The 16,816-nt window shown below is 38.3% G+C and overlaps 1 protein-coding gene and 1 long non-coding RNA gene across 3 annotated transcripts; one reads left to right on the top strand and one right to left on the bottom strand.

The window, feature by feature from the left end:
- Window positions 1–606: 606 nt before the first annotated feature.
- Window positions 607–16,600, bottom strand: Moody (G-protein coupled receptor moody). Of its 2 annotated transcripts, none has more exons than XM_076308740.1 (9): window positions 16,154–16,600; window positions 6,512–6,653; window positions 5,521–5,661; window positions 5,236–5,406; window positions 4,280–4,407; window positions 4,032–4,185; window positions 2,934–3,133; window positions 1,607–1,795; window positions 607–731 (listed from the first exon to the last, which is right to left on the bottom strand). In XM_076308740.1, exons 2-9 carry the CDS (start codon window positions 6,586–6,588, stop codon window positions 640–642), a joined length of 1,152 nt encoding a protein of 383 aa, XP_076164855.1. In that variant the 5' UTR covers window positions 6,589–6,653; window positions 16,154–16,600; the 3' UTR covers window positions 607–639. The 2 variants fall into 2 exon arrangements, with proteins under 2 accessions (XP_076164855.1, XP_076164864.1); XM_076308749.1 differs by having other exon boundaries at window positions 613–731; window positions 1,526–1,795.
- Window positions 11,026–11,831, top strand: LOC143152834 (uncharacterized). Its single transcript, XR_012993657.1, has 3 exons — window positions 11,026–11,164; window positions 11,508–11,723; window positions 11,818–11,831. It is a non-coding gene; the product is annotated as an uncharacterized LOC143152834 (long non-coding RNA).
- Window positions 16,601–16,816: the final 216 nt, after the last annotated feature.

Raw genomic sequence — 16,816 nt, 5'->3', positions numbered from 1 at the left:
TGCCGAGTGATACTGTTGGTAACCGAAAAAAATTCCGCTGGAAGGAATGCAGACCCTATTGGTCGGAATGTTTACCCCTCCTTTGTAACATACCCGTTTGAACGATACCTACAGAGGCTGATTGGCCAGTGTCGAATTTTAGACTTTTTCCTTACGCGCAACTATCGAGTTCGAACAACGAAACGCACTTTCTTCAGTTTCCAACAGTACACGCAAGGTTTGCTTTCGGCTCGAGAGAATTTAAAGTGGATTCCTGGAAAAGAATACCGTTCACCTCGGTTACTGAACAGTAGCCGATCAATTAACGAGGTAACACCGTTCTAAGATCCAAGTATATTCGAGAACAGCTCCGCTGTATCTTTGCACTCTCTTCGATTCTTCTCTGTACTTCCATTGATCCTCCAAGAGACAGTATTCTTTTTTTCTATGTACAATTCACGTTCCTTTGAACGTTGACGATTTTTCCGATCGTTATATCTCCTTTCGGTCGAATATTTTCCAACGCATTACAATTACATTGTCAATGTAAAATACACGTTTCGTTCCGTGCCCTCGGAGGATTGGCCAAGTACGTACGATTTCCTCTTCCCCCTCCCCCCTCTCCCCCACCCCCTCAATTCTTGCAGTTCGATCCCGAGTTCAGGGATCCTCGTCGAACTGAGAATTCCTCACCGAGTTCATAGCGATGGAGACCGTGGACACCATCGTCTTGCTGAAGTCCTTCGAGTAGTCTGGAAAAGAAAATCGTGCGGATGGAGATCAATTCGTAATACCGGTTCTCCTTCGAACGCGTGCTTGAACAATCGACGGAAGGCGTAGCGGCAAGCGGGAAACTGTTAATGAGGAAAATCGACGAAACGGATGACTCATGGTTGCGTGGTTCGACCGATACCGAAGTGTTTCAACGCGCCGAGAGTTTGGTCTTTCTCGCGACAACCACGTCGATTTTTCGTATCCGAGAAGAACATTTGTTCGAACTGTAGGACCATTCGATGCTTGTTCGAATACTTGTCACTTTGTAGCAACAACGGTAACATTGTTTGAAAGTTTACGAGTATCGAGGTTCGTTCCTTCGAAACGCAACGCCGGTCACCGGTGACCACCGGGCGATACAATTCCATGATACGATATAAGAGATTATACGAAACTATAAATAAAAAATACGGTGACAATTTCGACTCGAGTTTACGTTATTCAAAATTCTAACGCTGATTCCAAAATTATGTATCGATCTATCCTTTTTTTCAACGATTCTGTTTTGGTAGACTCAGTGAGCCCGTAATGTGTAATACATTCAGGATTTGGGAAAATTTGAAACGGTACGAAATGCGTTTGGTTTGAACTGTGTTTCGAAGAGTAGTCTTTTCGAGAGAGGATCGAATCTGTACGTTATTGCGTTGGTTACGATTTTAAGTACACGTACATGTATGGAGGAACGCGAACGGGGACAAGGTACGAGCGACATGCACAGAATTGGACAAATTTGCGATCTTAGAAAGCAGCGGAATTTGTGCCCTTGACTTACGAAGTGAGCGAAGTGTGGTCGCTTAGCTCGCGTTCGGTCAGAGCTTGGTGAGCGTTACCACGCGACGGTGCTCGAAGTTACCTTGGCCGTAGTCCTGCTGGTGATGGTGACCTGGCGCGCTGCTGCCGTAAGGTGTCAGACTAGCCCTGATTCGCGAACAGCCGATCACCCCCGCATACGCCTGTCTGTACTGCTTGTTCATGATCACGTATATTATCGGATTCACGCAGGAGGCAAAGTACAGAAGAAGGTAGCCCAAAACGTGAAATTCTGAGGGAAGAAGGGACACACGTTACATCTATGCGGGGTAAACAATTATTTAGGATTTACATAGGAGGCAAGGTATAGAAGAAGGTAGCCCAAAACGTGAAATTCTGAGGGAAGAAGGAACACACGTTACATCTATGCGGGGTAAACAATTATTTTGGATTCACATAGGAGGCAAGGTACAGAAGAAGGTAGCCCAAGACTTAACATTCTGAGAGAAGAAGGAACACGCGTTACATGTATGCGGGGTAAACAATCGTTTGCTAATCACGTAGGAGGTAAGGTACAGAAGAAGATAGTTCAAGATTTAAAATTCTGAGGGAAGAAGAAACACGCGTTACATGTATGCGGGGTAAACAATCGTTTGCTAGTCACGTAGGAGGCAAGGTACAGAAGAAGATAGCTCAAGATTTAAAATTCTGAGGGAAGAAGAAACACGCGTTACATGTATGCGGGGTAAACAATTATTTAGGATTCACATAGGAGGCAAGGTATAGAAGAAGGTAGCTCAAGACTTAAAATTCTGAGGGAAGAAGGAATACGTGTTACATTTATGCGGGGTAAACAATCGTTTGCTAATCACGTAGGAGGTAAGGTACAGAAGAAGATAGCTGAGGATTTAAAATTCTGAGGGAAGAAGTAACACGTGTCACATCTATGCGGGGTAAACAATCGTTTATGAGTCATGTAGAAGCCATGGTACAGAAGAAGATAGCTCAAGATTTAAAATTCTGAGGGAAGAAGGAACACGCGTTACATGTATGCGGGGTAAACAATCGTTTATGAGTCACGCAGAAGGCAAGGTACAGAAGAAGATAGTTCGAGATTTAAAATTCTGAGGGAAGAAGGAACATGCGTTACATGTATGCGGGGTAAACAATTGTTTAAAATTCAAGAAGGTAGCCCAAAAGGTGAAATTCTAGGGGAAGAAAGAACACACGTTACATCTATGCGGGGTAAACAATCGTTTACGAGTCACGTAGAAGGCAAGGTAGAGAACAAGATAACTCAAGACTTAAATTTCTAAGGGAAGAAAGAACACACGTTACATGTATGCGGGGTAAACAATTGTTCATTATATTATAAGATTCAGGCAGGATGTAAAGTACAGAAAAAGAAATTATCTCTATGCATACTTTACCTGGATATCGAACTTCAACGTCAGCGACTTTGACGATGGTAATCGGAAGGTAACAAGCGACGAAACTGAGAAAAATGGCGAGGACCATTTTCGTGATCCTCCATTCGCTGCGTCTCTGTTTGATCTCTCTGGTGTCCCTTCCAGGTGTATGGGGTGACTTTATCGTTGGTGTTGCGTGTTTTCGCATTCTTGACTCGGAGCTGCGCACCGAAGTAGAGAACGAACGATTGTTTATGTTATTTGAAATTTACGTTTCGTAAAATTGCGTTCGTACAATTTTACGTTTAAATAGGAACGTACAGTCTTTGTCATTCTTTAATGTTTTTATTTTTATTAGACAGTATCGCATATGTCACCCGCTAGGTAGACACATGCCAAGACGATAACCTAATCGTTTGGTCTCATTTCCATTGTTCGCTCTACAAAGCCGTTACCTCACGGATGTTATTAAACCTTTTGACTCATACGTGTAAAAGTTTTCAAACATTTACATTTTTCATTCGATGCTGGATAAAAATTCCGATAACGATAATAGAATTAATACAAGCAACGTTCGAATTGTATATTTAAGCGTTTCTATTACAAAGTTCCGGGTTCTCTTCGATACGAAAATATTTATAAAAATTGAAAGAAATAAAGTTACACGTCTCGTTCTGCTCTGGAAAGTAGAAAGTCAACTAATCGCAGCACAACTAAATTTTTTCCTTTTTAAGATTTATATCTCTCTTATCATTTTTTATTTTGTGGGAAACAAAAGAGATGGAATAAATTAACGATAAAAATCCTTACAAGATTATCTTTTCTTTTCCCACTTGTTCTGAGATTTTTTTAACAAGGATGTGACCAGAAACGAAAACTTTTTTAATTTGTCGTGAATCATATTATGGTTTTTTGTATTTATAACAATCTTTCGTATATTTGTTTTTCTTGTACTATTTTTCTTAAAACCAAATCATCGATGGTACTCGAAAAAGAAATATCTCAAAAATTGTATTCATTTTATTATTTGTCAAATTCACCAACACGTTTTTCGGTTCGTTGAAAAAAAAATTTATTTCTGACTCTTTCTTCGTTAGAGAAGAATATTGATATATTTACCTGTGCACCACCCAAAATATTTTCGTGTAACATCCAACGATTACCAAGCAGGGTATCACGAAACCCATAACGAAAAGAAACGTTTTCGATGTGCGACCTGCGCTGTCTCTGACGATCGAGCAGGTTTCTAAATTCGTATCGTAATCGAATCTACCTAAGGGACAGGGTAGAAAAGTAAAATTAAAAAAAAATTAATCGATAACCCGATATTCGCGTAACTGTTTGAACGAAAACATACTCTATCTTACCCCAAATTCCTAGCAGGGTAGGCACCAGCATTCCGTAAGAGAAAAGCCAACAGAAGACAATCATAAATGCGATCCAATATTTCTTGTAGACCTTGCTATACAAACCATGATGAGCTATCATGATGTATCTGAAACAAACACTCCTTATGAACTGGCATGAACCAACATTCAATCGATCCTTGTGAAACACATTGTCCTTCAGTATGCTTTCAATTAAAATACAATGCACATTTGGGAAAATTTTTGCGAATTTCCGAAAAAGAAGCAATTGTCCAAAACGATCTGTCAATCGCTTTATCTTTTTCATACCTGGTCGTTTCTTAATTCGATTTGAATTAACGAGATCGATATTTGTGAATTTTGAATTTGGACAATTTTTTGTACGAAATTTAGTTAATTTTCCGAATAATTTTTCCAGTTTGTTCGATAGGTCATTTTGAATCAAAGAGGTCGTATACACCAAGGGTCTTGGTTGGTTCGTTTTCGAGATAATCGTTGTTTACTTTACACCAGTGTCGCGGGAAATACAAGTGCAAGGCGAGCTGCACATTATTGCAAGTGACGGTGTTGGTAATGAAATTACTACAATAGAGTAGCAACGATTAACTATTCGATGGTTAAAACTTCGAATAGATTTACGTTTACTGGAGAGAAGTCGTTGTTTCGAAAATTTTGTTTAACCTGCACCAGAAAAAAAAGATAAGTAATGTATTAAAAGAGATCTATTTCTCTGTATCGATTGCGTACACGTAGAATCTATTTTTTTTAAATGAATTAAAATATCATACATAGCGTATACGACTTCTTTCGATTCAGTATCATCCACCAAACACATACTGGTAAAGTTATTTCTTTATTAAGTTTCCTCTTAGGACACCTTTTATTTTTGGAAATTAATAAGACTTTAGAACGGTACAAAGAACGTGCTGTTGCATATGGATGTACGTGTACAATACCTGTTGATTGTTATGGCTGCAACGGAGAGGAGACTGACGCCAACGTTTCCATACCTTAGAAAGGGTACAAGGACGCAAAGGAATCGTACTTCCGCCCAACTTGCATTGACGAATCTGATGGAATCGAACGGCAACACCAGAAGACAGAACACGAAGTCTGCCACGCACAGGCTGCAAGGATTTCGATGAAAATTATGTTGTTTAGTATCTCGTGTATCTCGAGACTCGATTGTTTTTTTTTCTTTTTCTTTTTCGAAATAAATAATTCCTCGACCTCAAGGGTACCTTATGATAAAAGCCGCCGCAACGTTGCGTACTTTCGGATACTTGCACAACGCGATGATTGTCAACAGATTGCCAGTCAGACCGACGATCATTATCAAAATGGCGACCACGGCTGCGAAGGTTCTCAGCGGTGTCGAAAACCTGTACACAGAATATTTGAAGTCCGCTTTAGGGTTCGTTCGTGATCAAATTACGACGACCCATTTTAATTTTCGATAAAACAATCTTTATGCACATTGTGAGCCAAAATTTGTGATACAAACAGGATCAGGAAGATTCTATGGCTCGAAATAAGAGAAAAATATAGAATAACGAAATAAGAGAAAAATGCATAGTATGTGAATACCTGAACGATTCACTCTTCGAGTTAATTTGACTCGAAATTGAACTTAGATATTGAATAATTTTTGGACAAAAAAATTCAATTTATACCCAAATTATTTGACCCGAAATTGAACTTAGATATTGAATAATTTTTGGACAAAAAAATTCAACTTATACTTAAGTTCAATTTCGGGTCAAATAATTTTTTGATAAGAGAATTCTATTTATACCAATTTTCCTTTTTTTAATATTATTCGATGAATCAGTTAAGGAAAGATGCATTTAACATTCTTTTCTGATAGATATCCATATTTGTTACCTTGGTATTTTTTTTTTAAGATGAAACACAAAAAAAAAACTTTTGTCCCGATTGGACCGGAAACCAGAAGTTATTACACACTATAATTCTATTAAATGTCATGTGAATCAATTGAATCATACGGTAGGAACGTAACACCTGTCGTCGCGCAAATCATTGGCCAATCATTTACTTTTAGCATATGCTCGATTTTTCGCGTATATACTGCATGGACGGAGATAAATCCAAATTGAAATAATGCAAACATATACAAACGTCGTTCACTTTTTTATTTCGAGCCACAGTATCTCCCCACCAACGTGTATCGAATTAACATGTATGTTAATTTTGTATAGAAAGTCTAGTCACCTCGATAGCTGGCCATCGATTATCGCGCTTTCCGTATTGTTTTCAGAAACACGGAGCAACCTGGCTAAATTGTTCATTTCGACGATGACGAGTTTCCGTTTCGTTTCGAGTGATGCATTCGACTTCGATTCACCTCCGAGGCCTGGAAATAGACGAGCAAATAGAAGGAAATTAAACACAGCGTTTATCTTGAACCGATTCGTCTACTTTTTGTAAAATAAGCTGCAAATAATACATGGAACGAATTGATTCAATTAATTTAAGAAAAAATTGTTACATCGATGGGTAAGCATAATGTTGATGATATTGAAGGTAATTGTAAATAATGTATCTATATTTTTTTTACACAAAAGTAAATTGTTATAGAATGAAAATTGTATATCATTTATTCACACCGGTCAATTTTCAAATCCTACAATTACAAAATATACAAATCAATAGTAACTATTTTATTCTTTTATTAAAGAAATATTTTTACAATGTATCGGAATGCAAGGTCGTTTTGTATGATTAATTAAATTTTAGAATAACACCGACAATATTAATACAAGGAGGATAAAAATAGTGCTTGGGAAATCGCGGTGATTTTAATGTTAATATTATCCGAACAGGAACAAGTATTCCCACGAAAAGAAAACCACGGTCGGGGATCCTGGCGTAATCTATCGCGCGTGACGTAAAGCGGAAGTCACGTTGTTGTTTGGAAACGGTTTCCTGAAGTTAATAGAACCCTGGTTAACGAAACGCTTTGATTCGATTTTCAACAGTTGGGTGCAATCGTTAATTTACGAATTATTCCATTGATTTATCATTTCAATCATTTCTACCATTGATTCTATGAACCACGTAGCAGTACTGCTAGTAAATAAATAAATTTCAAGAACTATATTCCTAACAAACTTAGTTCCCGTTACAATCTTCTATCTTTGATAACAATCAATTATAAAATAAGAATTTATAAAATCCACGAAGTGATTACAAATGTTGACGTAACTACTAACTTTTCAATTGCACAATATCTTTTATTTTATTTCCAATCTAGACGTGTTTCGTATTTTACTGTAATAAAGAGAACATTAGTCGACTCAAAAGCAAGAACGGAAATCAAAATTATTATAGCGTTCTCATGATGCTCGAGGGAAAATTTCGACGATGTTAATAGTCTGTTTCCGTGTAATACAGGCCCAGGAAACACCGATGACCTGAAAGAGAAAAACAGGAAAACTGAAACACCGCCACCGTAAAATTATAACAATTCAGCAACGCGATGGCGGGACATCAATCATCAAAAGTGACTCGAGGGAATTCATTATTATTTATGGGGTCGTCAAAAGGGTATCTTTATTCGACGGAAGTAGGTCGTCTGGAGTTTTTACAAAGGACAATCTAAGATGTTTGCGGTGCATCATCCCTACCAAACGTTTCTTTCCAAGCTTATTATTTCTGTTAAAGCGGTGGATCTCGACAGCTTCGAAACTATGAATCAATTTACGATCGTGTGGAGTTCGACTATCTTATGTGGGAGTGAATTATAAAATATTAGAGTTTCTGAGATTTTGGACGTAATTTTAAAATCACGGGAAAACCATTATTTCGCGAAATAAATACCAAAAGTATGGGGTAAACCTGGAACTATTTGTTTTTACAAAGTGTGTACAATATTTTTATATTTTTTGGGATCGTAGGTTCTTTTTGCAGCCACTATGTTTTCAGCTGCAGAGAAGACTTCTTCAATGGGAGAAGCGATGATATTCGAATACTCGAATATTCGAAGCTTGTTCGTAACATTCGAATACTCGAATATTCGAAGTTTATTCGTAAAATTTAAATACTCGAATATTTGAAATTTATTCGTAACATTCGAATACTCGAATATTCGAAACTTATTCGTAACATTCGAATACTCAAATATTCGAAGCTTGTTAGTAAAATTCGAGTACTCGAATATTCGAAGTTTATTCATAAAATTCGAGTACTCGAATATTCGAAGTTTATTCGTAACATTCGAATACAAAATATTCCGAAGTCTCAGCTCTAGTTTAAAGTAAAACACCCCTTCGATATCAGCACTATGTTTTCTGCTGTAGAAAAGACTCATTCAGCGGAAGAAACAACGATATTGGAAGTTCATTCGTAGCATTCGTGTACGTAGAAAATATTGTAAAGTCCTCTAGCTCTAGTCTAAAGTGGAGCATCCCCTTAATACTTGAGCAATACCGCAAAGAAAAAGCAAACATCAGCGATATCGATGAAGAAACTATACACACGTTCAAGCTTCTGTTGGATTTGGTAAACTAGGGTCAAGCTGCAGTGCATTAACCTCGATTGAGCTTAATTAAGAGAAATTAACGGACACCCAGTACTAGGCGTCCCCTCGTGACAAAAAACTCGTCGAAACTTATGGAAGACATGGGAACCGGCGGATGATGTCCTCTCGTTCCTCTATCGCTTCTTTTGACAGTAAACCCTTTGTTATCTCTTTGGATGTGCCTCGTGAGATTGATCCTACTCTATCCGTTCCCATCGCGAAGTAACGTTTATCTTTCCAGTGTAATATCGATAATATCTTTTTTATCTTTACGATCCTTCGGAGGAAATTGTTCATCTAACTTCGAGTATACTTCATTGTTTCGCAACGACTAGACTCGCGTCGATAATTACGAAAGTGGTTCGAGTCGATAAGTTTTTTTAAATATTTTCGTCCCTACAAATCACAAAATATGTTACAAAATATATTACAAAATATACCTATGCAACAGGAAGTAATGAGCCATGAATAAAGTTAATTTTAAACGATTCAAAAATTTGTTCATTTGTTTTGATGTACATACTACCTACATGCCCTTAGAAATCAAATTTTTGTAAGATACATCGAATAAAATGAATCACTGTTAATTAAATTATAAAAACTTGGAAAAAGTGTAGGAATGGTGTTAGATTTTCGATCGTGTCGGTGAATATTTTTAATATGTAACAATGAACGTTCGAACAACGAACATGTTTAATTGTGATTCAATTTTCATCGTAACTGTTACTGTTTTAAAATTTACGAGTTCTGGTCGGTCGAAAACTCTTCGATCTCGAGCGTACGAAATTCTCGAATGTGTGCCACGGTGATGTCGTTAAACGAACTGAAAAAAGGCTTTAATTGGCTAACTGGATCACTTACAGCTGGCTGGATGAATACCGAATAATACCGACCCACGATCGCATTAACGCCACCTAAGCCGTGAAGGGTGAATTTAATCATGTTCTAGTAGCAACGAAATAAATTAACATTGAAAGAGTTCGACCAAGCAGACATCGTGAAGTCGTGGCTCAATATTCTAGTCACCAAAACCATCTACGATAGTTGGCACCAAAACCATTCGATAGTTGGTACTTGAAATTAATCGATACGACCAAACTATACGCAACGCATACGTAACTCTTCGTTCAAGAAGACTCGAGATCCAAGGAGTTTCGAAAATTTTACATAAAGTGTTCTTGAAACAAATGAACGAAGCACGTTTTACGAACGCAAGGACCACAAACTGTTACGAATAAGTTAGCCTATGGTCCGTAATGTGAGCAGTTCTGATTCATATGTCTGGTGTTGGAACAGCAGGTTCGTAACTCCTTGGTGATTCAATTGGTCCCAACCATGACACACTAGTCACACGGTCCAAGTGGGATCCACGATCCCCTGCTAGCTCGAATTAGAGATCTATGACGTCCTCCGTGTTCATCTATGAGCTCCTGATGCACGAATAGTGCAACCGCATACCCGTGATCCTCTAATGGCCCAACTAGGGGCCAGTGACCCCTTAGTGGCTCAATTATGGATCTATAGCCCCCTAGATACTCAACTATGGACCCCTAAACAATAAAGTGGTCCAATTAAGGACGCGTGAGCCTCCGTGTCGATTATTCGAATATTATTGTACGAATATCAAAGAATTCGATTCACAGTCCACGTGACCAGTTTATAAAATATTCAAACAGTATTCGACTTAAAGTAAGAAAAATTCGACAGGTCAAATCGAAGTGTTATTCTGTGAAATTAGTTTAGTAATAAATCTAAATTTGATTAACTTTTGTCTAAAAGTTTTTCCATTTCGATAAATAAAATTTGTTCGGATGGAAATACGATCGTTTCAATCTTTCGAATAGTTCGTTGGCAAAGAAACGATAAAATGTACTAGAGAGAGAAAGAGAGTGGTCCCTCGTCGTTAGAAGATCGAATCTGATCTTCTTTTGCATCGAGGTGCAATTAGACACGTGACAAAACCAGCGGAGGACGTCACGCCATGTTCCGTAGAATCCTTCGCGATCGCCTGACGTCATCGAATGATTTCCGAGTTAATCACGCGGCGAATGGCAATGAATGAGTCAAGTTGACTCACGGTGAAAGTGCACTGACAATAAGCAACGCCGCGAGACGATCGGCACGCGTGCGCATGGCATGGCTGTTTTGTTGAAACGACGAGATCGGCTCCATTCATGGGAACGACAACGATACATTTACAAAGAAATAAGCTGCGCGAAAGGATAATCGGGAACGTAATATACGAAGCACGGAGTCTACTCTAAGCAAACCGTGGAACAGGGTTTCAGAACGTGGGGGCGCGAACCCGCTGGGGAGACGCCAATGAAAATGTTTAACGTGGAAAAGTAAGAGCAATTAGAATACAGTTTTCTATTAATAATATTGATAAGAATTTGACAAACTAGTGTTTTCCAATGTAGGAATCGTGATCTTAGAGAGGGTGTAACCTCTAGAGGGTGTATGACACCTAGAGGGCACGTGACCTCTAGAGGGCATGTGACTTCTAGAGGGCATGTGACCCCTAGAAGTCATGTGACTCCTAGAAGGCACGTGACTCCTAAAGGGAGCATCTTAAAACCCAAAAGAAGCGCGAAAAAAAATGTTTAATGTAGAAGAATGTAGATTAAATATCTTTTTCCATTAATAATATCGATCGTGGGAATTTAATATAGTTTTTTTGTTTTTAAGGGAACGCGTTTCAAAAGATTTAAGAACCAATGGTTGAGAATGTATTGAGAGCATGAACGAGAGGAACCGATAGTAATAATATTAACTGTAAATTGTTAATGGAGTAAGCGAGACATTAACGTCGAGTCCTCGTTAATTGTACCACTTGTATTTGTTGAACGTATTTTCCAAATGTTCAAAGAAAAGGGAGTTTAAAACAGTGAAATTGGTTCTAATGTAAGTAATTGTAATATTTACATTTGTCGTTGAATGGTATTGGTAGGAGTCTAGTATCAATTCAGATTGATCTGATTACATTGTTTGTGTAAAGGTAATACGAGTCGACGTTCTGCTAAGAAATCTGATCAAACTTGTTACTAAACCTAATAAACTAATGGTGATTGAAGAAAACAAGGAAACCGCGATTAAAATTAGATTTTCCTTGAGGGATAAATAAAACTTCAAGTTCAAGTCGACTCAGGCGATCCCTTGTTTGTCGATTATTTATTCAAAATGTTCTCGATCGTTGGTCATTCTCAGTAACGTGAAAACATCTATAAATAAGTAAACAAAATTACATAATTCCAATCACGATGATTAATCAAAAACAAGCAATGTTAAAAAAAAAATATATATTTTGAACGTTTTGATCCTTAAGCGTAAATATTTATAAAAATCAAATATGTGAAATTGAATCGTAAGGAATATATACGCAAGAGTAGCAAAGGAAAACTTTTTTAAAGATACTCGAATTATACAATTGTCGAGAAAGGGATAGAACATACGCTAACGATTTTCAATTGATGCGTTTAATCCAGCAGAGGGTCGAAAAAGGTTTTCAATAAATATTCGATAAATGTCTCTCGAAAGGATTGAAAATTCAAGGAGAGCTCGAGAGAGTTCGAATTAGAACAAAAATGGCGGAGCGGTGAGAACAGTACGATAATACGAATGCAGTGTGTGCAAACAAGTTCAAAGTCAGACAGCATAAACACAATGGTGTCGAGGAAAACGCACAAACGGAATAATGCTTCAGTGCGTAAGTACCGCGATGCGGATTGTATTCTTAGCTGTTAATGCTGTTCAAGCATCATCGAAGAATGCGCACTAAAATTTACAGCCGCTCGTATTTCGTGAGCGACAACACGTGGACGCTGCACGCACGTGCATCGAGTTCAGGGAAAGCACACCGACGCGAGCGAAAAACGGGTAAACAGTGTATCTGGACCGATGTCGAATCGCAATCGTGTAAAAGTTGCTCGGAATGACAGTATTCGATATTTTAATTAACCGTGGTAAGGTCAACGAAAGCATCGAGCCGAGTGGCAGAAGATGTTCCAAGAACGAGACCACTCACGGCCATACTCTTATCGTTCCAGACACTTGTAGCGGGGTATTCGAAATATTTTACGATTACTGGCTACTTGCTTTGGCGAACAAGATCGGTACCGATTTTAACCGAATTGTCGTCAATGGTATTTAATATTACTGTTCCATATTATTACTATTTTTAGAGTAACTCCTGCTTTCAAGGGACAACTCATATTTCGAATTCTATGGAATTTCATTTACTAATGAAAATTTCTATTTTGATATCTGTTATTATATCTTCGTGACAGTGTTATCAATGAATCGGTGAAGCTTTCTCGAAGAAAATTAGTTAAAACGAGTATAACTTTACCGAGGATTATTTTTACTCATCGATTGAAGTCTAATAGAATATTTAGAGTCCCAAGTATATAATCCCTAAATATTAGAATACTCGAGTGTTCGAATAGTAGTCGAATTATAGTACCCGAAAATTCGAGTACTCGTATTCGAATAGTAGTAGAATTATAGTACCCGATTATTCGAGTACTCGTATTCGAATAGTAGTCGAATTATAGCACCCGAATATTCGAGTACTCGAGTATTCGGATGGTACTGGAAATATAGTCGCCGAGTACTTGAATCGCTAAGGTATTTGGATAGAGAAGAATTCGATAAATAGTCGTGGTCATAATTTTAAATGGTAACGAGTTGCAAATATTAAGCTACGAAACATGATGCTGCTGCAACCGCAAAGGGTTAATGTATGAGACAATGAAGGATGGGTTCGAAAATGGAACACACGCTTGTTGCAATTGAAGATTCACGCTAGTTTCCGAGAATTCTAGATTGCTTTTAATTAAGCGCTACTTGCTGGTAACTAGGGTGTCGGCTAAAATTTTTCACGTCTACATCGATAACTATTAGCGAGAAGAAAACTTTCTGAAAGAATAACACGAGTGTATATAAGCTTGTCAGTCTCTTCGTTGCTATAAATATTTCACCATGAATTTACACGAATAAGACAGACTTATGCAAATCGACAGATGATGAATAAATTGGGGAGGAATCGAGAAGAATAAACGATATCTATGAATGATAACAACAATACACACGGTAAAGCTTTGCCGAGCTGTGAAATGAAAGCTTACGAAGAAGGTGAGTAAATAATTAGTTAATGTAAATACGTCGAAAAGTTAACTCTCTGAAAATTGAAATCGATTTTCGGTTTTAACGATTCAAATGATTTTTCCGTTTTTATTTTTACACGCACCGTGTAGTGTATAAACAAATTATTATTTCGATTTCGATTTTTACAAACGGCGTTTTAACGTGTCGAGTTACTACTAGTGTTATTTGATAATATATATAGATATTTATGCGTGTAATTTTATATTATTCCATCTCTAGGTTCACTTTTTGGAAAATTGTATTATTTTGTATAATTGCTATTAACAAATTAATGCTCAAATCTTTTTGTACGGTTAAGCACCGTTTCGTATTATCTATTAGATTGTTCGTAAAGTCATTTCGTTTTTTTTTTTTTTTTTTTGGTGAAAATGAAACACGATTTTTTAGAGTGTATAAATATTTTATTAAATTATATATTCTCCATTTTGGAAAACGAAATTACTTTCTGAACAACTCAATGTATCCTTGGATACTAGTTGGCACACTACTTAATCCCAACTTAATGTAATAATAATATCGTCGTTTTGTAATATCTCTCTGTTATTTTATATTTCTGTATTTTTAGCGTCACTATACGAACAGCTGCTGTAATTGATTAAACACCAAATAATTGTTGTTTCGAAATTGAAATTTAATTTCTATTTAAAATAGTTGGTTCGACAGGAAAAATAACGATTTCACGAAAGAAATTTTTGTTTTAAACTTACCACGCAGCTTATAAATAGTATACTGGCACCTAAAAGTATCTAATAATATCGAGAAACTGTAACATATACTGTAAAACAACAAACAGTAATGTAAGCTGCTAGAAACTCCAACAATTCGGTAAATTATTATCGATGAATTTTACAACCGATTAAAGATGTGTTTCTGAATATCCTCTAAGCGGGACGCTGATGCATAATTAATCATATCCAACATATATATCTTCATAAAAGTAATAATTGAAAATAAATCGTATACAGATACATTTATTAAGAAAGATAATTTCTCCAACAGTATATAGCAATTTTTGATCAATTTTAAATCTAAACGGAAGTATTTATTTCGTATCGTAAATTTTTAAATTTTTGAACATTTTTCGTATAAAAAGTTTAATCGGTTACCAGATAGCCCGATACTCGATTAAATACCAGGTTCTCAAGATCTCTAGTTCGAATCCCGCCTGTAACACCACGTGCTACAGCAGACTATATGGTCGTCTGCACTTACGGAACTGCAGAGTGCGCGCGCGATTAAGAAAGAGAGAGTGAGTGAGTGAGTGAGAGAGAGAGAGAGAGAGAAAGAGAGAGAGAGCGACAGGTACAAAGAAGAGCAAAGAAAAGAAGGGAAAATACATGGACGTCATTCGTGTTGCGTATTGTAGCTGTCTTTTTTTGTGTCCGAAACGTTCGTCGTTGTACGAAACACATACGCGCGTTTTTTGCCTCGATCTTGGCATTGGTCCTCGAAACGGCGCATATGCCTCGCCACCAATTGTGCAGTTCGCTTGGTTGAAGCTTGACAAACTATCGCAGTCCTCGGATCGAACCGATGAAACGTTTAACACGCAGCCAACGTTCAGTTTGGTTAACCCCACGTTACATTTGTAGTAATTTTATCTAACGCGCTTTCAATCCTTCTGTGGGGTCTCGCTTATCCCCTAACGCATTTAATTTGACCAAACCAGCTATCACACCTTACAAATTACCACACTTGCGGTAATTTTATTCAACGATTCGTACTTTCAACCCTACCGGTTGGCTCTCACGTATACCGTCGCGTTCAATGTTACTATCGTCGATATATACTTTTTCTATTTTCTTTTCTCTTTTCCATTACCTGTTCTTCTTATTTCTCTATTTGCGAAAAATTTCCGTTTCGAAATGATTCCACGCAACGAAATCGTACCCGTTTCGTACCCAGTCGAGTAGATTTAATATTTGCAATTGCGCGGATAAAATGAAACGCGCAATGCAAAAATGGGAATTCCATCGTCGTAGCGCGTGACGTTACGATCCTTCCTTCCGTCGTCGCGTCGCGTTATTTGCGACGCGCGGTAGCGATGCGCGTTCGTCTAACATTTTTCGAATCGCGCGTAGCGCAACGTTCGCGCGTGAAAGAGCGCGCAAAAGATAAATGAACTGTCGACGGAATAACGAACCGTGCGAATTCCAATTCTGACTCACCGCATTAATTCTTTTCACGAATCATCCGTCATAGCGATTCGTGACCGGCGGGACATCCGCGACGCCGGGGAACACGTCCGGTTACTTCTTGACTCACGGATGACGCGCCAAAAACGAAAGCGCGTTCGGTGTAACGTGCGCGCACGCCCGGTCTCTCGTTACCTCCGATAGAAATCCACCGATATATAGCGCGTCGAGGACCGCGTGGAACGGTGGCTCACTGCGACACGGTCGAACGATCAAGTGACTGTTGCTAGTTCGTTTGCCGCGCGAATTTTCGCGCGACGATATCCACGCGACGAATGCAATCCGTTGGAAAAATGGGGTTCGATGGACGTCGGTTACCGATCGATTCTGGTCCTTCGATCGATGATCCACGAATCCGAAACACCGATTCGGTCACGAGCGTAGCGAAACGTGCGTACAGCGATACACGAACGACCTATCCGTCACCGTCACCGCGGATGGACTGCTTGCCGCGCTAGATACGGGCCCAGCAGTCGGCCGAGGGGTGGGGGAGTACAGACTTAGGAGAACGACGACGCACGTAAACGCAGGCCTGCGTGTGACGTCTACGCGATTGCCACCCGAGCGGAGGACCCAAACGCGCTTTTTTCTTCTCTTTTTTTTCGCGTCTCTTTCTCGTCTTCGCGAAGACAGTGT

Source organism: Ptiloglossa arizonensis, chromosome 1 (genome assembly GCF_051014685.1).
Source record: "Ptiloglossa arizonensis isolate GNS036 chromosome 1, iyPtiAriz1_principal, whole genome shotgun sequence".
NCBI lineage: Eukaryota > Metazoa > Arthropoda > Insecta > Hymenoptera > Colletidae > Ptiloglossa > Ptiloglossa arizonensis.
The sequence above is the reverse complement of the archived record's forward strand: the minus strand, read 5'-3'. Positions and strand labels throughout refer to the sequence as shown.

Excerpts from the sequence above, each read along its gene's own strand:
- Moody (XM_076308740.1), bottom strand. The coding sequence starts at position 6,588 with ATGAACAATTTAGCCAGGTTGCTCCGTGTTTCTGAAAACAATACGGAA. Across the intron at positions 5,407-5,520 it reads GCGGCGGCTTTTATCATAAG|CCTGTGCGTGGCAGACTTCG; the intron begins GTACCCTTGAGG and ends AAATCCTTGCAG. Across the intron at positions 1,796-2,933 it reads CGTTGAAGTTCGATATCCAG|AATTTCACGTTTTGGGCTAC; the intron begins GTAAAGTATGCA and ends TTCTTCCCTCAG.